Source organism: Colius striatus, chromosome 1 (genome assembly GCF_028858725.1).
Source record: "Colius striatus isolate bColStr4 chromosome 1, bColStr4.1.hap1, whole genome shotgun sequence".
NCBI lineage: Eukaryota > Metazoa > Chordata > Aves > Coliiformes > Coliidae > Colius > Colius striatus.
This window is the reverse complement of record NC_084759.1, coordinates 43,144,917-43,170,678: the sequence shown is the minus strand read 5'-3', so window position 1 is coordinate 43,170,678 and position 25,762 is coordinate 43,144,917. Positions and strand designations below refer to the sequence as shown.

Below are 25,762 nucleotides of genomic sequence, written 5' to 3'. Positions count from 1 at the left end.
GTAGGCATCACCATGAAAATTTCGTTGGCTACCAGGATGACAACCTCTTCCAGGATGAGATGAGGTACCTGCGCTCAACTTCAGTACCTGCACCGTACATCTCAGTTACTCCTGATGCAAGCCCTAATGTCTTTGAAGAGCCAGAGAGTAACATGAAATCTATGCCCCCAAGGTACTTCCTTGTAATTCTAGGTACTACATAAAAATGCTAAAGCATTAGCATAACACCAATTAAAAGAAGAAAAAAATGAGAAGAAAAGAAAATATTGCAGTAATTAACCAGTTGAAGTATCAGATCAGCCCAAATCAGACTCTGAAATGGCAGCAAACAAGCAAAAAACATATGAGCCTGCAGTTAGAAAAATATCTTCAGTGAATCATAGCATATCAAGTGTATCTTCAACCACTAGCAATGCAAGTTTGCAAATCAGATTTGAAACTTGCTGCTGTAATGCAAACCAGTTGCTTCTCTCTAGAAAGATCTTGCATTTACAACATAAATATGGAAAAAATAAATTGTTCAGAAGTTGATAAGGACTTTTAGCATACCTCAGGAAAATTTATCCATAGTCCTTATTCCAGGCCTACTTATTTCCCTTTAGACACAAATATGATCTGGATTCTCCAGAACTGAAGAAGTGATCTTAAGAGCAGTGGTCGAAGGATCATAGCTGTTGGGAACTCCTTGAAAATGTAGCGATTTTTTTTCTGTGTATTCCTATTCTTTAACACACCTGACCTTTTTGAAACAAAGTAGCTGTTTTCTTCCTTTCAGGATTTCATTTTAAAGAGAAGTTTGAACAGGAGGGAATTTCATTACCTTACATTTTTCAAAGCAAATGTCTTTGTGTGGGAAGTTAAAAGGTCACTGAAGAAATGACAGCTTAATTCCATCTAGGACCAGGAGTGCTAGATGGTTTCTGTCAGGTTAAGCCAGTTTCTTATCTCATTAAGCTTACTGTGATCTAATGGAAGCAATTACGGCATTTCTGTTTTACCAGGGGAAAAGAAAGCTCTTACTATTACTTAAATGCTCAGTGTTTTCAGATATCAAGCAATGATTCCTCATATTACAGTAGGGATATAATGAAGGCAAAACTTTCTTTTAATCTATTTTTATTTCAATCTGTTATATTTTATACTGACTGCAAAATCAGTTTATTGGAATACTACAATCTGCAATGTAGTCTTTTCAGAAATAGAACTTTTCTAACAAAACTCCTTAAGAGTGCCTCCTATTGGTATATTCCTTTATTAAAACTGTGGACATCATGGTCTCCTGAGGCCTACAGGGACAGCATAAGCTGGGAGTTCTGCAGACTTTAAGAAGCCCACTGAGGTAAGGAGTAAAACATGTCAGAGGCATAGCTATAGCAATTGGAAATTGACTTTAGGGGTAATGATATTAGAAATCTTTACTTGACATAAAGTTCTACGTTTCAGTTGACTTGCATATTAAGAATTCACTTCATAGCTGTTTTCACTTGCATCCTTAGGTCAAATTTGGTCAGAAACTTCAGGCATAATTTGAATGTTTACATACTCTAAAAAGTACTTAAAATCTTGTAATTTAACCATGTACTTCATTGCATTTGTTTATAAAGCACGTGCCTGCTTTTTCACCACGTGTAATTCTAGTATGTGTTCCTTCTTTTCCAGCATTTAAGTAGTTATTAGGTACATAAGACAAACTTTCATGCAGTAGTAGCACTGTCATTATGAAATGTGTGTGTCTTTAATATTCATCTGTAATTTTGGTATGCTCTGTATAGTCATCAATGGATCTATAACTTCACTGATTTCTTTGTAGCTTGGAAACCAGTCCAATAACAGATACGGACCTTGCGAAGCGAACGGTCTTTCAAAGATCATATTCAGTGGTTGCATCAGAATATGACAAACAGCACTCAATTTTGCCAGCACGTGTGAAGGCAATCCCTAGGAGACGAGTCAACAGTGGAGATGCAGGTAAGAGCAGACATCAGAAGCAGGGAAAAAATATTCACAGATATGGCACAAGATTTGCATTTCTTCTTGGAAACTTAGACAAATACTTTTTTTTTATATAAATACATGTAATTAACAAATATTTCTATTTGTTAATAAGCATTAGTTGTTTGTTAATCTGCACAGGATTGGCCTAAAAACAGCTCAGGAATTACTGCAGTTCTGAAATTTGTGATGCGTTTCTGTACTTGATTTAAAAGTTAAGGTGATGTTTTCTTTCTTAGTTGAAGCATCATTTTTTCCACATTGCTTTTTTAACACACTTTTCTCATAGAAAAAAATGAACAAAAATATCAGTTCTAAAGTTTCATATTGCTTTATTTTTACTGTACCTGTAAAAGAATCTAATATATGCATATCTTTATGCTTTTACATAGAAGTGGGGTCCTCTCTCCTGAGACATCCATCTCCTGAACTTTCTCGGTTAATCTCCGCCCACAGCTCTCTTTCCAAAGGAGAGAGAAATTTCCAGTGGCCAGTATTGGCTTTTGTAATCCAGCATCATGATCTGGAAGGACTTGAAATAGCAATGAAACAAGCCTTACGGAAATCTGCTTGCCGGGTCTTTGCCATGGAGGTATTAACATACTAATGGATCTTGTATGGTTAAAATAAGATATTTGTAAATCCTTAGATATGAAGAGTTTTTGTACAGATCGAAGAACAAAATATTTTGTGATGTGCAGTACACATATTCTAAAAGTTCATTTACTTGTCTTATTAACTCTAAAAGTTCTGAATACAAAATGAATGTAAATTTTCGATCGTACATCTGTTGTTTAGAAAATCTCTGATATAATAATATTGTTAAAGCTTGCAGAGATCAATTCTATACATACTGCTTTCTCCTCATTTGCTTAGTATCTCCCTGGTGTTATCTTACCAGCCCTTCCTTTTTCAAAAATTGGACTGACTATTCTTTCTTTAGAATTACTTTGGTGCTGGTAACATCTAGGTATTTTACAACTTTCTTCTTAGATGGGTGAATGTTACCTGTGTTACGGCGATAGCAAATGAGCAACTAAAAGATCCATTAAAGATCAGTTACTTCAGTAAAAGCTGCAGGATTAATCCTCATTGAGGCCTTTTTTCTTTTTTATTTCAGCAAAGCTTTGAGTAAAATTTCCAAACATCAGAAATATTGCAGCTTTTAGGACCTGCTTCTACAGAGGGGTTGGACTAGATGATCTCTAAAGGTCTCTTCCAACCCCTACCATTCCATCATTCTGTGATAAGAATGCTACAGTTTTTAAAAACCCTTTTTTACCCAGTGTGTTGAATTGTGGCTGAATTGTTTTAATTCAGTCAATGGCAGACACCAAACAAGGAAACCAAATCTCAACCTAGAGTTCTTATCATTAAAAATGGATCTTTGTTTTATTAACCAATTCAAATAATGAGTGCTGCCACTTCATTCTATAATCTCCGAAAATACATAAAAACTTACTCTTTTTTACTCTTACAGCTTTATTCAAATAACTTTTTTTTTTTTATATGGTGTTTGTGAATTACTTTGCTGTCCCCTGTAATATAGGTGTCATTTTAATAAACTGGTTTAGCTACTTGAGGACCTCTGCATTATTGATGCCAAAAACATCAGTGCACCTCCTTAAATAAATGGTTTAAGAAATGGTCTTACTCCAGGTTTGCTTAACCAATGGATGACTTCTTGTGTGTATTTTATTTTAGGCTTTCAACTGGCTTCTTTGTAATGTCATTCAGACAACTTCTCTTCATGATATTTTATGGCATTTTGTGGCTTCCCTGACACCTGCACCTGTAGAACCTGAAGAAGAGGAGGATGAGGAAAATAAATCAAATAAAGAGAATGCAGAACAAGTGAGGTTCATCATTCCTTTCATAAATACAGTGTGTTTGTTGATTTTTGTGGTCAATTTAGAAATGTACGTACACAGTGTACTAAATGCAAGGAAGTTTGGTGCTTTTCCACAGGTGGAATTCATTTCCTTATGCCAAATATTTTTACGTATTCTTTTAATATACTGGGAGAGAGTGGTAAATCCTGTTGATGAATTCTGTAAAAACAGGAAATGGGAATCTAGAAGCATAAATGATATAAAGCGTAAGATGCAGGTTGAAGGGCTATGTCCTTGCTAAGGCAAAACAAAATGCAAGAACTACTAAGCTGCAGAGGAGATGGCGGGGAGGTGGAGCAGGATGCTATCTATCAAGATCCTTGGGAGGAAGGGGAATACCTAGGCTTTGAACTTCTCCTGAATAATTGTCATGGAGTCATTACAATTGGAAAAGACCTTTCGGATCTTCAAGTCCAACCGCTAACCTCACACTACCATGTCCCTCAGGACATCATCCACATGTCTTTTGAATTTCTCTAGGGATGGTGACTCCAGCACCTCCCTGGGCAGCCCGTTCCAATGCTTAACAACCCTCTCCTGGTGCAACTTGAGGCCATTTCCCCTTGTCTACCACGATTTGTTACTGTAGAGAAGAGACTGACCCTCATCTTGTGCTTCCTACTTAATATTCTGAGTATACTTTACCACATTATGTCCTCCAGGAAAAGAGAGAATAACCTGGTTTGATGATGGTTGTCTAGATAATCATGTGCCTAAAATTCTTTTCAGCTGATACCATAGCATTTATGAGCATTCAAGCAGTCAAGATCCATGGGAAATCTTGCAAGAATACACATAGATAATTTAATGGTTTTGAAATAGTAAGTTTGAATCTGGCTTTGGATGTCAGTGATGGTTTGTTTGTGCAACTGAGTTCTCTGGTTTAAGCAGGATTAGATTTTCTTTTAGAAAAGCCACAGAGGAAAGTTTGTGTCCTTCACAGATGAGTCTTTCCTTGCCCTCTGGTATGGGTTATCATAACCAAAACCAGCTTCTCTTTCTCTGCTTCTCTTCCTGCTGACACATCTTGCTAGCCCCTGTCCTCTTTGGTCCTCTGCCACTGCCTTTGTACCCACTGCTCTCAATGCACAGCTGTTAAGATACTGACACACCTTAACTAAGAATCATTTTCACAGCTTTAAAGAAATAAAACAGCTGATAACCTTAGCTTAATTAGCAGCTTTGTTAGGGCTGGTTTTTAATGTTCAAAAGAGTTATTAACAAGTGGAATATTGGGTTTTTTTCTGGTTTGTTTGTTTTAAGATTATTGCAATGTAATGTTTCACATCTTTAAATCGTGAGAAATATGTGTTACTATACAGTATACTTCACAAATTCCCTGTTTGGTGTAACTTGTTATTGCAAAAATTCTCTGGCAAGAGCTGCTTTGAAGTTCACATTCAGGATTGTTGCAGTTATTCTTAAACCACATACCATAAATGTTTTTCTTTAACCTTTTTGTGTGAAAGACTGTTATCAAGATAATAAATTGCTTTACATCATAGGAGAAAGATACAAGAGTCTGTGAACATCCTCTATCAGATATAGTGATTGCTGGTGAAGCAGCTCACCCGTTACCGCACACTTTTCATCGCCTTCTCCAGACAATCTCTGACCTTATGATGTCTCTTCCCAGTGGCAGTGCATTACAGCAAATGGCCTTAAGGTAAGCATAATTAAGGAAAGTTCTTAAAAGTCTGGAAACATTTTAACATTGTAGCTTAAAAGATTTTGCAATTATAGGTAGGAATTTTGAAAGAACTTTATGTGCCTGTGTGTGAAGGAGCATATGTATCCTTGTGCATAGGAAAGATATATGTAAAAAATGTGTGTGCTTATACATGTAAGTACTAGTATAAAAGACATTGTAGAGAAAAAATGCATTTACTTTTATGTTTTGTGCTGTATCCACCAGGAAAAAATACATATTATTGGATAATATGGTAGTATCTGTGTCTGTGTGCCTGATAGTCTAATATAGCTTTTGCTTAGAAATATTGTCATCTGAATAGTATCTTTAAACTATTTGAATTTTTTCCTGTGTATCTGTCTCAAAGATACAGATTGAACAATAATGATTCTATTCAGTGTTAATTCTATAGCAAAGTTTACTCCTGCCTTCTTCTAAAATGATGCATAGAAATACTTAAGAGCCTGCTGAAATTTGAGGTTTCTAAAAAAAAAATTGGAGAAACAAAAATGATTTTAGTAGCTTTCCTGATAGGTTATGTATCTTCACTAGTATTCAAAAATGTCAAAATTCACTAAATGTGTTTTCAGGTGCTGGAGTCTCAAATTCAAACAATCTGATCACCAGTTCCTGCACCAGAGCAATGTTTTTCATCATATCAACAATATTTTGTCTAAATCTGACGATGGAGACAGTGAAGAGAGTTTTAGTATCAGTATTCAGTCTGGTTTTGAAGTCATGAATCAGGCGAGTATTACACCTCTCTCAAAAGCAGAGGTCAATTGTGAATTGCCTCCACTTCTTGCAAGCATCCTGTTTGAATTAAATAATCTCTTATTTCAATGTCATGTTTCCTTGAATGTCTCTTAGTTGCTGATACTCAAGTTCTCATATTTAGCTTTACAGGTTCCACTGTTGTCCCTTAGCCTGTGTATCACTCAAATCTAAATTTTGGGGCATTGCTTGTAAGTGCTTGTTTGCTAGTAAAATGTTTGGAGATCTCTTACAGTTCATTTAGTGAATTACTTGGATTTCATTGAGTTAGTTAATTTTTTAAATACTACATGCATACAGTTCTTAATTGCTTATATCTTTTTTTTTTCCTATGATTCTGAAGAACACAAGTTAGTACTCCTAGTGAGTATCTCTAAAGTGTTTTCTTCCATTTGTTAATACATTGAGGTATTTGCTAATATTCTGCTGTTAGCTGTTAAAGCTTCCTTCGGTTCACAGGGCTGAATCTTTTGAACCAATAAATATCTCTTTCTTTAATTTGATGAGTGTATTCCTGTATGATTTTAAGTAACACTTGTATTTGGACTTGGTTTCAAATATTGTAAATAGTCTCATTTCTTTTCACAGGAACTATGTATAGTGGTTTGTCTAAAAGACCTAACCAGCATTGTTGACATTAAAACATCAAGTCGACCTGCCATGATTGGTAGCTTAACAGATGGATCTACAGAAACGTTCTGGGAGTCGGGGGATGAAGATAAAAACAAAACTAAAAACATCACAATTAACTGTGTAAAAGGAATCAATGCACGTTATGTGTGTGTCCATGTAGACAATTCCAGAGATCTTGGGGTAAGAGGAAAGTGAAATTCAATGTGTCTCATTGAAGGTGCATAGTCAAAGTTATATATGTTCTTCAGTCAAGACACACTGTTTCTTTGTCCAGTTGAGTTTGTAATTCTACTTCAGAAGCTCATATTTCAAAGTAAAGTTTCTAACACCTGTGATTTTGAAAGCAGTACTTAAAGTGATGAGACCAGTTGAACTGAATTTGCAGTTTACATAAACCTGAGACTGGGAAACTTAATTCTTAGTGACATGTTTAAATAAAGGTTTCATGAAACATAAGCTATTTTCTAGACTTCTGATTACCACCAAGTACAACTGCCCACTATGTCCCACCTCAAAATTTCTACCTTTTCACCTCAGTTTGTCTTACACAGTGTAATAATACTTGGTAAAACACAGAATTGTTAAATATAGGAAAATTCTAACATGATTTGTTTAAGTAACTTGATCTATCGTGATGGTGCAGTGATAAGCCATAGTTGAGTATCTCAGAACTCTTATCACCTTTCCAGAAAGAGAAAACCTTTCCATTTACTACATTTATGTTTATTGACCTGTACAGTAATATTACAAAGTAGATGTTCATCTCAGCTACAGATTTTCATACAAGGAGCAAATTTATGTATTTATTTAAAGCTGGGCTTTGGAATTATTTGTCTTTGGTTTTGTTCACTTAAATTTATTTTCATGATGAAACAACTTGTCATGTATGTACTCACTTAATATGGAATAAATAGTCAGAATGGTCCTCAGTTGAAGTGGTTTTTTTCTTATTTTCCTGTCCGTTGCAGAACAAAGTAACTTCAATGACCTTCCTAACTGGCAAGGCAGTAGAAGATCTCTGCAGAATAAAGCAGGTAAACATTTTTAATAGTTTACGTGGAAAAATTGCTATCATTTTTTGCCTACATAGAGGGGAAGGCTAACAAACTCTTTGGTTTCTTTTAGGGGTATTTATATCAGAATATACCCAAAATAGTTGCTTTACATGTTGTTAAGAGATTCTGACACTTGGCTTCTTAGTGTTGCTCTGTCATTGCCTTGTGTCTGCTTCACAGAATCATTTTGATTAGAGAAATGCAGATTAAGAGTGAGAAGCAGAACACTGAAGAGAAAAACTGTTTACCCTCAACCCAGGTTGGATTTAGTTGCATGATCTAGTACAGATTTACAGCACCCATTTTACCCTTTTCAGTTCAGTTTCTCAGCTTCAGGTAGCTGAGGACTTCTGCCGGGAAACTCAAGTTAAGAGTGATAGTCAGTCTTTGCTACTTCTGTTGCTAAGTCAGATGATAAATGCATGGTTTTCACACAGTGAGTGATGTTTTGTATTTTGACACTGATCACCAAAGATATTTAAGGTTTCAAGCAGACAGTTACCATTTGAGGCCCAAACTGTTATTATTTGGAGTATCAACAATCAGTAATAAAATTCTTAAAGAAGTAGTATTTTATTACTACAGAGGAATGGTTTACTTTTCTCTACCTCTTACCCTCAAAGAGCATTTAAGGCAAAGGTACCTCTCCAAAAGATGTTACCATATCTCAAGAAACCAAACTTTTTTACAGTGGACTAGTACTAAACAGTGAAGTGTGAGTGCACGTATATGTAGGCAGACACAAACTTAATGTATTTGTTCTTTGTCAGTATATGTAGATAGAAAATACAGATGGAGACACCTCCTCCTTCCTTGGAGGATTTTTTGTTTGTTTGTGAGAATATTGACTTGGTGTGTCTACCTATCCAGCTAAATAAAGCTGTGGCAGAGCTGGATCATTCATACAGCTTCTTAGCTCACTCCTTGGCATTGTTTCTGCCTGCCCAAACACAGTGCTCGGGCATTTTTCCAGGGATACTTTGCTTCCAGAAGACGAGCAAGACTTCATAGAATGGTAGGGGTTGGAAGGGACCTTTAGAGATCATCTAGTCCAACTCCCCTGCAGAAGCAGGTTCACCTAGATCAGGTCGCATAGGAACATGTCCAGGCAGGTCTTGAAGACCTCCAAGGAAGGAGACTCCACAACCCCTCTGGGCAGCCTGTGCCACTGCTCCTTCACACTCACAGTGAAATAGTTTTTCCTTAAGTTTAAGTGGAACCTTTTGTTTTCCAGCTTCATCCCATTACCCTTTGTCCTATTGCTAGGTACTATAGAAAAAAGGGATGTCCCAACCTCCTGACACCCACCAGACTTGATTCCACTTTACTCTCTCCTTGCAGAACAGTCCTCTGACACTTTTCCAATGAGTTTTTTTCCTGTTTTCTGATAATGCCAACACACATACCCTATCCTAGCAACTCATGCATACACTCTCTCTTGATATTAAAAAAGTCAGTCCTGTCTGCTGCAGCATAATTCAATGCAGACCATGAGAATTAATGTAGAAATGGGAAAGAAAAAGCATTATATTGATTACAAATGAGCCTTTGGGCCCCATGGATAGGAGAGAGGGCTCGCTTGGCTCAGGGACAAGTGTAATTTAGGCCCACTTAGGTTGCTCTGAGCAGTTGCGTGAGGCACTGCACCCTATCAGTTTTTATCTTCCAGCAGTGATATCACAACTGAGATCATACAATATTAATTACACTCTTTTTTAAAAATCAGAATTTATTTTAAAATCATTTTCCATAGTTCATCCATCTCTTACAACTATGAAGCCCTTCACCTCTTGATAAGGATATTAGACATTGACTTCCACAAAAATAAGATTCCTTTTATAGGTGTTTATATGAATTGGGATGGAATAACTTAAGTACTGGTAACAGTGTGTTATAGTTTCAGTTAAATTATGGCAATTTTTTTTAAAAATTAAAAGTAGAGAGCAAATATTAATTCAACATTTTTTGAATACATGAACTGTTGCCTAGAGTATAAAAGGTATAGATAGCCCCCTGCTTTTAGTAGACTTTAAAGACAGTAAGTGAGTATATGTAATTGTACTTCAGTTAGAGAAATCTTCATCTGAAATCACAAAGTGGAATACGCGTATAAAGTGCCTGAGTCTTGCAGTTCAGAGTGAAAATGTCACAGCAAATACTGTATTAGTTCCAATGGTATATGATGAGTTTGGTTCAGAGGTCAGTGACATTTTGTTTGATGTAATGTCAGTTCCCATCTTTATATTCCTGCTTAATAGGTAGACTTGGATTCAAGACATATTGGCTGGGTAACAAGTGAACTTCCTGGAGGTGATAATCACATCATCAAAATTGAATTGAAGGGTCCAGAGAACACATTAAGAGTTCGACAAGTGAAGATTCTTGGATGGAAAGATGGTGAAAGCATTAAAATAGCAGGACAAATTTCTGCAAGTGTAGCTCAACAAAGAAACTGTGAATCTGAGACGCTGCGAGTATTCAGACTTATTACATCCCAGGTGGGATTTTAATGATGTGTTATGTGGTGAAAGTTACTTTGAATTGTGGACTTTGAGTGCTTTATGCTTTAATGTAAAATGTCACATCTGCACAAGTTTATATTGGAGATAAGCTAATTGTTACTGTCTTCCAGGTGTTTGGAAAACTCATTTCCGGGGATGCTGAGCCAACCCCAGAACAAGAAGAAAAAGCTCTGTTGTCTTCCCCAGAAGGAGAAGAAAAAGTACACAATGTATTTATTTGTATTCTATCGATAATACTTTGCTGAAAAAGTGATCCAGGATGGTTTTGAGTATTTGTCCTGTGCCTCACACTGCATAATTTTCAGATCAAAACAGAAGTAAAATGTCACAATTGCACTTTTTTTAAGTTATTAATTTTAAATAGTAAATTTTAATTGCATAATACATTTTTAATGGAAACATCATAGCAATTAAGGCACAGATAATGCCTGCAATTACAGAAGTATTTAACACTCGCAGTATCAGCCTGAAAGTTCTTCTTGCCTATTGTCTTGTGCCTTGAGAGCCTCTGCTGATGTTTAGAGAAAAAGTATTTTTTTAGAAAGAGTATCTTGTTACCTGGTGTACTCTTCTGTCTTCCAACAAGGATTAGTTTAATATGTGTACCTCAAAAGGTCACTGTATCTGGACTGTCATATTTAATAGCCAAAATTGAGCTGTCCTCAATGAAACTTAATTTTTTCAGATGATACTTTGGATTTACTCTACCCAGTATCTTGTGGCAATAAATTTCGTGACTAAATTAATTAATTTATACAAGTAGTTTTTTCACATCTGCTGTGTGGTAACTTAATTATGTATTCCCTGTTCCTTTTAGTGTGAAATATATAAACTGTAAAGTATATTCCATGCAGTGCTTTGCAAAGACTTAGTGGTTGTACATGAAGAGACTGGATCTCAGATAACTATACTACACGTGTTTTGCTTATTTCTTTTTTTATTTTACTTCATGCTCAAATTTCCCCTTAGAAATAAAGTAAATACACCTAAGAGGTGTTTATTTAACTGTAGTTAAATTGATCTTACTTATATATCTTCGTTCTCTGTAACAAAAAACTACAAACTTTAAAACCACGGTTTGTTGATCTACCTTGTTAGTTGCTACAGTAGTTAGGAAGTGTTCTTGAAACTATTGACCTAGTACTAAATTCTTGATGTAATATTTAATGTTTTTTGTGAAGGCAACATCAGATGCAGACCTGAAGGAGCACATGGTAGGGATCATATTCAGCCGGAGCAAACTGACAAATTTGCAGAAGCAGGTTTGTTCATTCTGAAATGCTTTGAGGGTTAAATATTTGTTTGTTGTAATAAATATGCTCATTTTCAGTGACTGTAGAACTTTCTATTTGACAGTTTCAGTTCTTTATAATGATCACTGTATTTTTATTTACATTTTAAATAGTGTGTTTTATATGAAAAATTCACTGAAACTGACACTGAAAAGATCCTTTTTAAGATTATATAAACCCCTACCTTATTAGACTTACTAGATTTTCTCCCCATTTCTATCTTCAAAAAGTATTTGCTTGATGAAATTTAATCCTAAAAAAGTAATCAGTAGATAGATTCATAAATTACTACATCCTGCAGTCAGTGAAAGTTTGGGTTTGTAATTTTCTTATCTTTGTTTTTCTAAATATAAAGCAGTAGTTGGGAGTTGGACTAGGTGATCTTTCGAGGTCCCTTCCAATCCTTAAGATTCTGTGATTCTGTTAGATCATGTTTTTCTTTTTCTTTGGAATACTGATTTTTTTTTTTTAATGTACCAACTAAAGCACCTTTATTGCACCTGTTATGAGACCAACATTGCTAACAATTTCCCACAGTAATACACGAGAGATTGAGTCCATTTTGAAGTTTGTTAGATTAGTAAGTTGTGCAGAATCAACTTTTTTTGAAACACATCTTAGAAAACTTTAAAAGTCTCATAAATACGCTTTTTAACATGATGTTGGTAAAATGAAAAACATGGTTTATAAAATTTGTAAGCTTCCTGAATAATAGACTGAAGAAGAAACTAAGTATTTTAATAAGTCCTTTTCTTTTGTGGGTTTTGAGTAGATGTATTTTTTAGGGGTTGTTGGTGTGTGTGTGTATAGTTTTTTTCCAACCTCAATTTGATGTAGAAGGCAAACTAAAAGGCAGGAACTACAATTAAAGATATATTAAATGATTTTTTTCAAGGATGAGGATGAACAATTTCAGCAGTAAATCTCAATTTTAATACTGAAGAATTTAATCTTTAAGTTTTATTCATCATCTGAATTTATGTTGAACATTAATTGAAGCACAGGCTAAATTTCACAGGCTTTCTATGTGAAGGCACATGAAACAAGTTCTTCCCCACTGACAGCTGGTAAGAGTGGTTACATGTTGGGATTCTGCCCGTGTAGGTGTGTGCCCACATCGTGCAGGCCATTCGAATGGAGGCCACACGCGTGCGGGAGGAGTGGGAGCACGCCATCTCCAGCAGAGAGAACGCCAACTCCCAGCCCAACGAGGAGGATGCTGCCTCCGACGCCTACTGCTTCGAGCTGCTCTCCATGGTGCTGGCGCTCAGTGGCTCCAATGTGGGCCGGCAGTACCTGGCCCAGCAGCTCACCCTGCTACAGGACCTCTTCTCCTTGCTGCACACTGCTTCTCCCAGGGTGCAGAGACAGGTGAGTGGTAGCTCTTCCTTGTCTATCTCTTGTCTATCTACTCCTACAAAACAACTCTTCAACGTCCTGTTACTCTATCTGTGATACTACAAAATCTACTAGAACTTACTTTTTTGGTGAAGTGTTGTTTTGCAGTTTCACTTCAAAAATGTTTTCCCATTCATACTCAAGTCATCCGTGAATTCCATGTAGGGAATAACTGTAATTGAAGCAACTCATTTTGTTACTGCAGTTATGAAGAGAGGGCAAACAGAAATTTCTGAACCTTTGAAAACAAATCACAGGTTAAAATCACAACCTCATTATAATTTATAATACATGCATAAGGTTATAATTATAAAATATATACATTCCAACACCACCATAATTTGACTGAATTAAAAAAAGAAGCACTTGTAGGAGGCACAAACAGTGTAAAAAACAGTGAAGGCTACAGTTACAAAATCAAAACAAACTCACTTCTGAGTGAGGTTGTAATGCTTTGCCTCCAGGAGGTAGAGCTGAGGTATAGGAACCCAAAATTGCTTCATAAACATCATGAACCTGAATCCACAAACTATTCTCAAGTGCCTTTGAGTAATATCACTCTTCACCTTTCTTGTCTATATCCTGAAGGATTTTGAATAGGGCAGGGTAAATTGCTTTTTCAAACCATGTGTCAAAGGGACATATGGTTTGCTTGGCAGAGTTGTGACTGAAATGAAGCAGGATGTGCAACAGCAATTAGTCATTCTATGTGTCCTAGTGGCGGTCTTTTATGTAAGCACACAGCCCTCATTTTGGAGTGATGTTGCAAAGGATTCTTCCGTGAATCTAAACTTCACAGTATTCAGTGACTCTTCACAGTAGCCTGGTTGTTCAAGTCTTCAACAGGTTCATCCATGTCCTGTTACATATATTCAGTTTTTCATGTGTTTCCTTTTTGTCACAATGATTTAAGAAGTCTTTTTTAAGATGAAGGTTCAGATTCTGAAGTGGACGTTGCCTTGTGACTAGCAGTATGTATATTTAATGTTATGTATTGCATTCCATAAAAGACCCTTCTTAAGGTCCAGGTATTGCATATGTCTCCTTTGTTTATAAAGGACAACATCATCCAGAATTATTACATATATTTGCAGGAACGAGAGGTGCTCCTTTTTAACATCAGAGCTATTAATTTCTCATTTTCCAAATGTATGAAGTTTAAAAGCTGGTTTATTTATATACTGCAAATAAGAATAAGGGCTCATGCTGCTTCATTCTAGGGAAAAGAGTCTGAGAGCACTACACAGTTACTTCCATTTGTATGTTGCATATATTCCAAATGTTGGTAAATATTTGCATGATTCGAGGAGGCCGTAGTTAATTCTTGCCCTTTTAATTTTATCCCAAGGCATAGTAACAGCTACAATTCTGGTATTGCTAACGACTATCTTGATAAAATGTCACAACAGATGAAGCAGAGGCTTCACTGTTGGAAATTAGACCTTGAATGAAATGCAGAGCATGACTGAAAAGCCTCTCAAATGGACAGGACCTGAAAATCTGGTAGTGTTTGGGTATTTCATATTACGCATATATAATGCCTATGTAGTCTCTGTATAAGTAAGATGAGAGGTTTTTAACTAGCAGTGTCCGTTAGTGATCTGGCTTGAGTCCTTAGCATTTTTGTCTTGCACTCATACTGTAAGTGTGGAACTAGACAATCCCTTTCTATTCTTGGTATCCTCAGGCAGTGCTTTAATATCTCTTTCTGAGCTTGAATATTCTCTGTCTGAGTATATATGTATTTACATGCATGTAAGATAACAAATATATAGACATATAAAATACTTGGTTGAGTACGGTTCATGCACTAACTTTGTTGCTAGCCAGTAGGCCTTGTCTGGGTAGATTTTCAGTTCTTGTTTCAGAAGATTTTATGTCTCTACTTGTTCCAGTTTTCTGAAAATTCTATCACAGTGTCACATCTCATCTTGCCTGGAGGCAGATACTGCCCCACTTATTAATTCTGAGATGCTGCAGATATGCAAAATACTGGGTTTTTTTCTTAAAATGTAAACAGTCTTTCAAGAGAAAACATTGAAGGCTTTAGAAACTAGATATGAAATATTAACTATTTAAGCTTTCATACATTCTGATTTGGACCCAATTTTGCATGATAGAGCCAATTTCAACCCCAGTTCCACCAGCTGGTAAGGTTGAAGCGTATAATTTCAAAACAGCCCCTGTTAGATCCAGAGCGATTGGCACAGGTTTCCTTTTAAAAATTAGAATATCACAGGGAAAACCGAAGGAGAGGGAAAAGAGTACCTCAGTACCTTGAGGCAAGTTCTTTGTTTTCAGAAGCGTCTCTAGCAGTTCTACCACAGAGATTCTGATTTCTAAAGATTATGTGCAAAATAGGTATCAGTCTGTAATGTGCAAGCAAACCAGAGTTGTACAAACATCTGTATCACTATTGTTATACAAGTCCAGTACAAAGCATATTTTTATTATTACATGAAGGCTAAGTATTGTTTGAGTGAGAGATTGGTTCTGGGCTCTTCAGCCTTGTCTCACTGGGTACGTTAATAAACACTTCAAAACAAGATAGAAACCTTACAGAATTTCTTACATGAGTGATTTAATCACAGAAAGTAGATTCAGTCCTTCTTACTGAAATGACTTGTGAAGAAGAAGAAAGGCTTTATTTGATTTTTGCTTGAAAACTCCATCTGTCTTGGTAAGAATTGTGACATTCTGATTTTTCTTCTCCAGGTAACATCATTACTAAGGCGTGTTTTGCCTGAGGTCACCCCTAGTCGCCTGGCTAGTATTATAGGAGTGAAGTCTCTCCCACCAGCAGATATCAGTGATATCATTCACTCGACAGAAAAGGGAGATTGGAACAAACTGGGTATCTTAGACATGTTTTTGGGATGCATTGCCAAAGCTCTCACTGTACAGCTAAAAGCCAAAGGAACTACTATAACAGGGACAGCTGGCACTACTGCAGGAAAAGGAGTTACTACAGTCACACTTCCAATGATCTTCAATTCCAGGTTTGTTTAAAAATATGCATATATTCTCAAGCTAAAGGCACAGTCTTTGAAGTCAGTTATGTTGTCTTTTATAGTCTTTCTTTTACAAACGGAAAAATTGATATAATTCCTTGACAGTATGAGTCATGTTATTAGTGAGTTTTATTAAAAACTGAAACCACAACCTACCATATGCGGAATACCTGCACTGTTTCTTTGTAGTGGATTTTTACAAGCAGTAACTAATTACTTGGATTAATGTCATGTATTACCATATGTTCCTTTGCAGCTACATTCGGCGTGGTGAAAGCCATTGGTGGATGAAGGGTTCAACACCTACACAGATTTCAGAGATCATTATTAAACTCATTAAAGACATGGCAGCAGTAAGTCTCTGATCTTTAAATGTGTGGAGGATATTAAAGTATTTCTCATAATGCAGATTACACTTTTTCATTACTTTCTACCACAGTTAGCATTAAGTTGTTACATGTGAGTTGGTCTCAAGAAGAAAGTACAGTGTTCTAGGTAGAGTCGAGGCCTGGGAGTAGCTAAACAGAAATCTGTGAAATGAGCTTTTAAATAAGTCACTTGTACCAGAAAGTTAAGTAGTAAAAAATAATTGTGTATTATTTTCTACATTATTAATTTTGAAGTCTGATTTTTTTAAATCTTGAGCACTCAGAACTCCAGTTGAGAAGTAAAAAGTGTCATGGAGTAAGGTAACAGTGTTGTTGTGACAGAAGGGTATGTAGATTTTGTATGTGGCCTTTTTTGTTTAAGACTTCATGTTAAGATCTGACTTCTCAGTCTTACTGAAATCTATGTTTAAAGTTGTATATTACTTCAACCATCTGGGCTGAAGTTTTGTACAGTTGTATCTGCTTCAGACAAGTTTTTTGGTAGAAGGATTTGATGAAAAGTGTTTCAGCTATTTACCGGAAACAAAATTATCAAAAAAGCTTTTGTATATGTGTAAGAGACAGGAGTTTAGTTGGGAGGTTGTTTTTATTTTCCTTAACTTTGTACCTATCTCAGTGAGGTGTACTCTGAATGATCCAGATTTTCCTCTGTGATACAACCCTTTGAAAGCTGTTTCAGTGTGTTCAGCTTTAGAGTCCTATTTTCTAAACCAGTCACTGTGCTTGGATTAAGGAGTTCCTTTCTCAAAGATGCTAAGGATTGATGGCAGTTCTCTGCAATTACTACTGTTGATTATGACTACAAGATTTCAGACTCTCGCAATTCATCTCCAGCTGAGTTACAGCTGAAGTGTGTCTCATCCTTCAGCAGAGCGGGTCCATGCATGAAATGTATGTCCTTAGTCTTTATTCAGTTGCTCCAGTGACTGGAGGGGAAAGGTGTGTTGTAGGTACCACTGTGATTCCACATGATGGATTTTTGTTTCTGCTTACTTTATTAACATTTGAGGAAATTGCATATTAAAAACTAAGGTCAAAAGAAATAGCACTTGTGAAGAGAAATACCCAGAAGATAGTAAATGCCAGGATTTACATGGTGCCCCTTGTGTGTATATGCCCATATGTTTTTGTGAAGGTTTAATTTGTTCAAGGTGTCGGGTTTTGGGGGTATTTTTAAGACTTATTGCCAGTAGCATTTATAGCTGTTGTTGGTAGGTATGCTTTGAGTAAGTGGGAAAACATGAGGGAAATAGTGGATTCTCTTCTGCACCATTTTTAAATAGTACTGGGCAAGTCTTTTAAAGCAAACTCTGTGGTCCTTGTTTTATGAGATTCTGGCTTCCACAATGATGGAAAAGTTTCCCTTAATGAAAAACTAATTAAACATAAGCTGAGGATGGACCTTTGCCAGAAGGAGATTAGCAGAAAGACAAAATGGATAGCTGACTAGAACCAGGCCCATGTATTTTTGTCAAAGCAACTCCTCTGGCCATTCAGGACCCTCATCCATGAAACTTGCACTTGCTAATATCTGGTTTTTCAAAACCATTGGAGAAGTTCATTGGAAAGTTCTTAAAGCTCTGGAGACGGATACAAGAGAGCCTGATAGGCTCCATCTCCCATATACCTGATACTTTTTCAGTAGTGCTGTCTGTTTAGTGTGGCTTTTGAATTCTGCTGTTTAAGCCATTCTACTTGGAATGATATGTAACTATTTATAACCAAAAAAATGCAGAAGAAATCTGAACGTAATTCCCTCTCTTTCTAGATGAGGGAGACCTGACTGAGGCCTTACGAAGATGGGAGTAATAACATTTCTTGATTACATTTCATAAGGGACCTCTGTGATTTAGGCATGCTAAAACCTGTTCAAGGATTCAGCTCTTTTACCCAAAAGAGGGTGGGGACAACAGAGGGGTCCTGTTTAAACACCTTTATTTGCGGCTTTTTAAAGCTGCTAATTATCAGTAGGGTAACATCAGTCTTGGCAGCCACTTCCTTTAACTTACTTTTTTCAGTGTTTGCAGTGTGTTCATCTGAGTCAGTCACTGTAGCTTCCTTTTTAGAGTCCAGTGAGTCTTGATTATTTCAGTCACCTTTAGCATGAGGTTTAGAAATTTAGTGATTACTTTAAGAATTTAAGTATTCAACAGTCTCTGCATCAGGAACTTTAGGTGTGTCAGTGCTGTAGACTCAGTATCTTCAAGATTGGTTTGGAAAGTACACTATAGTTCTGATGTTTCTTGTATACTTCTTTATTTCTTTCAAATCTGGAAGCTGTAGAGTATCCAGGAAGGCTGAGCTAGGCAAGTGAAGTTGATTTCTTCAGGAGCCCACTGTAATCTGTATGTTGTTTACAATGCCTCATTTGTGCTCCAGCTCTCCCATCTTTCTTTCACCTCATCAAGAGGAGGTGCTTTAAGAATATGCCCCCTGCCTATTCCAACAGTTACTCTGAGACTACCTCAGTCAGTCACCTGAGTATTTGAAGGCCGGTTTTTAGCAGATGTGTCTGATTTGAAAAGATCTGATTTGTCAAGGTCATTGCTGACTTCCACTTTTTCTAACTTGAGATCCTTACCTGATGTTGCTCGTAGCAGCTCTAATTGCAGTCTCAGTTGTTCTTAATAAAAGCTGTAATAAATTGATTTTGCTCTTCAACAGGGTCATCTGTCAGAAGCTTGGTCTCGTGTGACAAAGAATGCTATTGCTGAAACCATCATAGCTCTGACCAAAATGGAAGAAGAATACAGATCGCCAGTGAGGTGCATTGCAACAACCAGAGTAAGAACTTTACTAAAACTTAGGTCATTGTAAATGTGCAGTAGGAGCCCATCCAAGAGCCTTTCTGTATTTGAGAAAAAACTTCCTTACCCAAGGTGTTTCAGGAAACAATTCATACAGTGTATAGTTTATAGTCTCCCAATCTACCTGTGCACATAATGGAGCAATTAAGGCAGTCACTGCTTGTCCTAATAAAAGTTTTTCTCTCTCTGAAGCAGATGGATTTATGTTTTTTTAAATTCTTTGTGACAGAAATACCTCAACAAAACCTGAATTTTGATAAAATATGTATCTTGGGTACCTCCCAAGTAATGAAGAATAAGTGTTAAGCTTAATACATTTGGGGTTTTGTCCTTGAGGTAATTCTGCTTTGAATTCGCGATATTTGCCTTTAACTAAATTCATGGAATCATCTGCATAGAAAACTATCACACAGTATGTATCATCTGTCTTTTTTACAGCTCTTTACACATTATTTTATGTGATCTGGCTTCTTCTGATCATCAGCTGCCACATCTCAAGGCTATTGGGAAAATAGTAACAAAAATCCTCTAGGACAATTAAGTTAAGCTTCACCTGTGTTTTAGTCTCAAAATGAAAAATCTGAGGCCTTTATTATTTACCTGGGGTGTATTGTTCTCTTAATCTTTTTCCATGACTCTCTTATAGAAACTTGGACTAAATAGATTGCTTGAAATACCACAAAAAGCATACTTTTAAATTATGACATTCCTACCACCTCAGAGAGTAGAGATTTTGGCTTTTCAAGCAGAACAATTATGTGTAAAAGAAGTAGTTTGCAATGGTTACAAGCATTTGACACATTGTTTCCTATCTTTAAAGGCTGTGCCAGTTGTCTCTTTCATTCCCTTACTTGTATATTCTCAGCTCTCTCAGAGAACCACCAGCTCCTGCTGTCACTGTTAGTTTAATTGGGTCTCAGAAGAGCCCTGGCTCTCCTTGTGAGTCAACTTAGCTTTGTCAGAGCCCTGCGTTTTGGAGAGAAACCAGTAGAGTTTTTCAGTTAAAAAGCCATTTTGTTCAAATCAAACCTTTGATCAAAAACTACTGCAAAATGCAGCTGTGAAGTGTATTTCAGTTTGGGTTGCAGGCCTACTGACAAATCATCTTCATGTAGCTCAACTCTTTAGGGTTTACTGTAGTCAATGAGGAGGAAGAGAGAAAAGCTTCCTCTAAAGAATAGTTAGCTCAGAACCCTGTTCTAGGTAATGTCAGTTGCCAGTGAGGAGAGAACATAGGTAAAATAATCCCTTTGAGATAAAGTTTTGTTGGTTTGGGGTTTTCCTTTTAGTCTGTGTCCTTGACTTTCTGTTTCTCCCCCAAAGCCTGCAGTGTTTAGGAGTGTTATGCAAGTCTGTATTTGCCATATTTCTCTGAAATAGGCTCTGGTTGATCTTTCTTCACTGTTGCTCTCTTGTGTGTTTAACTGCTGTATTTGTGACTATAAAGTGACATACCTCGAAAGTTCAAGAAGTTCTATTGTGTACATGATTTGTTTGCGTTGTATGGGAAGGCTTCAGCTAACAATGATATAGTTTGCAGGTAACAGGGACACTCTTATCTGCTAACATCTGTATTTTTAGTATTTGGGATTTCTATTTTTAATATTTCTAAAAGATTTCATTTCACTTTGCCTTTCAATAGCTATGGCTGGCCTTAGCATCCCTCTGTGTGCTTGACCAGGATCATGTTGATAGGTTATCCTCAGGAAGATGGATGGGAAAGGACGGACAACAGAAACAGATGGTGAGACTGAAAGCCATACCTTTTTTGTGTTTATTATTGTTTTATTTGGTAGCCAAAAGAATTTGGAATATTGATAGGGAAAGGTAGACTTGGACTAACCTAGTTCCTCCTTATTGAACCTAATGGAGATTGTACATACAGGTTTAAAGTAATTGTGTTCTAGACAAGTGCTACCCAGAAAACAAAAAATTCCAACTTAGTAAGGTAGCAATTCTGCTGGTACTCAGGATGGACTAAGGCCTTGTGGACACCTGTAGGAAGGATTGTTTGGCACAGATTGACTCAGTTAATATGATACCCTCTATCAGAGCTTTTCTCACAAAAATGTCAATTATTTTGTGTTCCTCAGTAATTGCTATGTAAATTAGCTTCCTCTTCCCCATCTCAGTAGAGAGCTGATTACCCGAAGGAGCAAGAAACTCCTTGTAACTGAATTTAGTAAAGCTACCATTTACCCACAGGGTTTACAAACTTAATATGGAATGTTATAGACTAATTGACTTCTTCTGTACTTTTCAGTATTGCGAAAAGTTCATGATTTTTATAAAACTAAACTGGAAAGAGCAAAATAATGAAGCTGGTCTCTTTGTGACTTGGTTAGGTGGATCCCCATGAGAAACAAGGGAAGACTGTGCCTTCCCACTAGTAGCTAAGGATGCTTAGAGTGAAGAAGCCTCCAAAGCAGTTGAGTGTATGTAGAAAGAGAATACAGGAGACAGCTGCAGCAGCAGCAAGGACAAAATTTCTGAGAAGGACACAGACACAAAAGTTTCTGAGGTGACTAAGAAAGCCAAGGATTTCTGTAGAGCTTTTGAAAGGTCAGAGGAACAGCCAAGACATAGCCAGACAGGCATACAAGCTGCTAAACCCAGGCTGAAATTCCCCAATTCTGTTATATACAAGGATATTCAAATGTTGAGGTGAACTGTCTTTCCCTTATGGGAACTGATGTTGAAAGGATTCAAAGTTGCATGGGCAGTGTCATGGAAACCACGTATTCTGGGAATACCATGGAAACTTGTTCTCAGGCATATGCATAATCAAATCAGTAACTGAACTCTATTGGTATGGCCATTTTGAACTGCAAAACAGAACTATGTTTTGGGTTTTTTTGCAACTTAATTTTATGGTAGATTTTGAAGTTTGTTACTTCAACTGTATTGTCTCTGAGTTATAGATGACCTACAGCTTTGATTAGGTCTTTGAGCAAACACACTGTATCAAAGTATTTAAGGGTATATATGTCATGCATGTTGACAGAATGTTCATATCTCTGACCTCTTCTGTTAACATGCCCATAACCCATTGTTAACCACATAAATATTTTCTCAGACTAGTTGCAGTAATGTCTCAACTGTATTATTGAAAAACACTTTTTTGCTACATCACACAACATAAGAGATGAAGAATATCAGAAGAACTGATGCAGTAAATTGTGGGGTATTGTGTTCAGGAGTAACTGTTTAGATACTGATTATTCTAAAGATGGAATTAATAGTCTAAACAAACTCTTTATCTCTCCCTGATTATTTGGAGGGGATGTGTGGGCAGGAAGAAAAACAAATGCTAAAAGGAAATGAGGGATTTAATAGAGACACAACTAATTCCCTTTTTTCTTTCAGCCAATGTGTGATAACCATGATGATGGTGAAACTGCTGCAATCATTTTATGTAATGTCTGTGGGAATCTGTGTACAGATTGTGACCGATTCCTTCATCTCCATCGGCGAACAAAAACTCATCAGAGACAGGTAGAGTGCACCCGACGTCACATTGTATGAAGTGCCCACATCATGTGCGTTTTCCCAGTATGTCAGCAAGAGGCAGTAGCAAGAACCAAACCTGAAAACATAATTTTCTTTTGTTTGACATGAGATAGAGAAGTTTCCATTAAATTCTTTTTAGTTGTTTTTAGTTTAATGCTCTTGCCCTTTTAATTGTCTTCTCTTCTGAAGAAGATTGGAAAATCATGTAGCAGTCTGTAATTCTAATTGTTATGCTACATGAGCTCAATTCTCTCTTACTCCAACACTGATCATGAATCTAGGAAAATCTAGGAACTGTATAGACTTTTTAAAACATACATTGGTTCTTTAGTCTTATTATATCTCTTTTACTACTTCTATCACATAAGTCAGTGCTTGTCAACCCTTTCATTTTTAAACTATATACGTGTTTTGATATCCAGGAATACCACTTGACAGCAAATATTCCTACTGGTTCCTTTATGTCAGCTTTCTCTCATTTTTTAATATTTCTCCAGCTCTTGTTGTCTTTACACAGTCAAATACATTGTCATCTCTATAAGCTTGAAAGTTTCCTGACTTCTTTTGGTTTTGTTTTTAGGATCGAAACATCTTTCTTCATTGACTTCCCTAAAAAAACGTTTACAAATCACTTTGTATCCTCTTCATCTCTAAACTTGAAACTACTCTCTTTGCAATGTTTCTTTTTGTTATTAAGATTAATGTTTAAGATGCCTTTACTTCTGAAACTATGGAAGATTTCCTCTTTCTTGATATTTCTGGGTGTTTTTTGTGGTCTTTTGTTTTCCCCTTGTGCTCTGACTATTTATTTACATTGTACTAAGACTAAAATACTAAATGTCATTAATGAAAGTTAATTCAGTAAAAATCATTCCTCTTCTTTTCTACAGTACATTTACATTAACTTTTTAGTTAGGATCAGGAACAGGCTTTAGAAGCAGGTCTCCTTATTTCCTTACAGTGCTTTGATTCGTGTTATAGAGCAGCCTTGAAGTGTATGAATTGGGTTTCTTTTCAGGTGAAACTAAAAGACAGATGTAGAGACACGCTGCTAGTGGCCATTTGGAGCTAGTTGAGAGATGCATTGTGTAAGCTTTGGATTGTTGTCACTGAGTTTTGCTCTACAGATCTCCTTCTCAGTGCCTCAGCATTTGCAGTATAGACTCTGTGGAAGTTCCACGCGGATTTGTTATCTTCTAGTTCTTAGCCAGAGTCTTTGCAGTCCCCTTTGAATTTTCCCTGTTTTGTCATCCTAAGAAGGTGATTTTATATGTCTGCTCTTCTGTCATGGCACAGTACAGTCTAGTCTTATTTATTTTTCTGATTTCTCCTATATAGCCTGATTACAGTTGATAAAAAGTAAGTTCTTACCTCATAGAAATCCTCACGTCTCTCCTTTAATCTGCCCAAAATAGTTGCTTAACAGATTTTTCCTATTTAATCTGCCCAAAATAGCTACTTAACAGATGTTTTTCCTATTTATTTCTAAAAGCATGTTTAAACTTTTTACTCACCACCTTTACCTTCACATCTCTCATATTAAGCACCTCGATTTAAATTATGTCCTGTTCCCTGTTTTCTATCACTTCCTGTCTTTGTCTAACTCCTGTCATACGTATTTCTTGAATGTATTTTCTCTCCCTCCAAGAAAGAACAGCCTGTAAGATACTATGACCTGTTTTGTGAAGCAATTAGGAGGTTTTTTTCCTGATTCTGTTTCCTGAATAAATGAGTGTATAAATCCATAGTCACAAAAATGCTGATTTTTACTGCATTACAGGTGAAATGAATGAAAACAGAACTGCCTTCAAACCTTAGGAAAGGAGAAAAAGACTTCTGTAAAGTCCACTAAAGATCTGATGCAGATGTTTTATTTTGCAGAAATTTTGCATTTTCCTCATTGTAGCTTCAAGTATCCACTGGGTATTTCTGTGAAAGTCAAACATATTAAGATTACACACTTGATATAATTGTTATTGCATAGTACATATTGTTGGGACCATAACTATCAGTATTGCTTTGATAAACTACTGGCATAGTTATGTGAAGCTATTTTAATGTTATCTCATCCTTTTAATATACTGTGACCTGCTGGTTGACTTGAATGTAATTATAAAGTCTCAGCTCCATATTTTTTAACTTATAAAAAATGTTGTGCAGCTCTCTTCTTAGCATTGCTGCACAATTGTTTCCCAGACATGTCAGCAAAAAGCACTGGTTTCATATATTTTTTTACTTCTAAAATCACAAAGCCTTCATCTATCTTTTCTGCCATATGTACAGATTATGGGATGCATAACATAAGAATAGCTTGCAACAGAAAAACTCTGCTGAATCCATACAGCATCTGATGGAAATCCAAAGAGATGGTGACAAAAATAACATAGAGGTGCTATTTATTATCTGTTTGGTTAACTTGGCAGGTATTCAAAGAAGAAGAAGAAGCTATCAAAGTCGATCTCCACGAGGGCTGTGGTAGGACCAAACTTTTCTGGCTGATGGCATTAGCAGATTCAAAAACTATGAAGGCTATGGTGGAGTTTAGAGAACAGACAGGTAAAGCACAACTGTTACTACTTGCTTTAGCCTTATTATTTTTACCTTTTACCATGACCATTTCTCAAAAAAGAAGAAACCCAAAACCCCAGTTGGAGTTTTCACCTCCTTTTAGGGCAATGATTTAGCTTTTAGGTTATAAAAATAATACAGTTTAACTATATGAGCATTGCTGTTTTTCTGGTTGTTTTCTGTGATTATTGTTCAGATGTCTGTTGTTGGGACTGTCAGTCCCTCATGT

At 36.4% G+C, this 25,762-nt stretch overlaps 1 protein-coding gene across 17 annotated transcripts in view; it reads left to right on the top strand.

Annotated features, from left to right (window-relative positions):
* Positions 1 to 25,762, top strand: part of MYCBP2 (MYC binding protein 2) — a 186,516-nt gene that overhangs the window by 152,538 nt on the left and 8,216 nt on the right. For 14 of the 17 annotated variants that reach the window (XM_061995807.1, XM_061995793.1, XM_061995769.1 and 11 more), the window contains 18 exons: positions 5 to 172; positions 1,811 to 1,968; positions 2,385 to 2,584; positions 3,697 to 3,846; positions 5,390 to 5,550; positions 6,165 to 6,321; positions 6,937 to 7,161; positions 7,950 to 8,015; positions 10,295 to 10,534; positions 10,669 to 10,767; positions 11,740 to 11,820; positions 12,955 to 13,221; positions 15,964 to 16,247; positions 16,516 to 16,612; positions 19,313 to 19,432; positions 21,098 to 21,199; positions 22,822 to 22,950; positions 25,389 to 25,521. In XM_061995807.1, coding sequence (XP_061851791.1) covers positions 5 to 172; positions 1,811 to 1,968; positions 2,385 to 2,584; positions 3,697 to 3,846; positions 5,390 to 5,550; positions 6,165 to 6,321; positions 6,937 to 7,161; positions 7,950 to 8,015; positions 10,295 to 10,534; positions 10,669 to 10,767; positions 11,740 to 11,820; positions 12,955 to 13,221; positions 15,964 to 16,247; positions 16,516 to 16,612; positions 19,313 to 19,432; positions 21,098 to 21,199; positions 22,822 to 22,950; positions 25,389 to 25,521 — 2,837 coding nt within the window. The remainder of the gene's footprint in view (positions 1 to 4; positions 173 to 1,810; positions 1,969 to 2,384; positions 2,585 to 3,696; positions 3,847 to 5,389; positions 5,551 to 6,164; positions 6,322 to 6,936; positions 7,162 to 7,949; positions 8,016 to 10,294; positions 10,535 to 10,668; positions 10,768 to 11,739; positions 11,821 to 12,954; positions 13,222 to 15,963; positions 16,248 to 16,515; positions 16,613 to 19,312; positions 19,433 to 21,097; positions 21,200 to 22,821; positions 22,951 to 25,388; positions 25,522 to 25,762) is intronic. The other 3 variants (XM_061995798.1, XM_061995833.1, XM_061995711.1) reach the window with 1 other exon arrangement.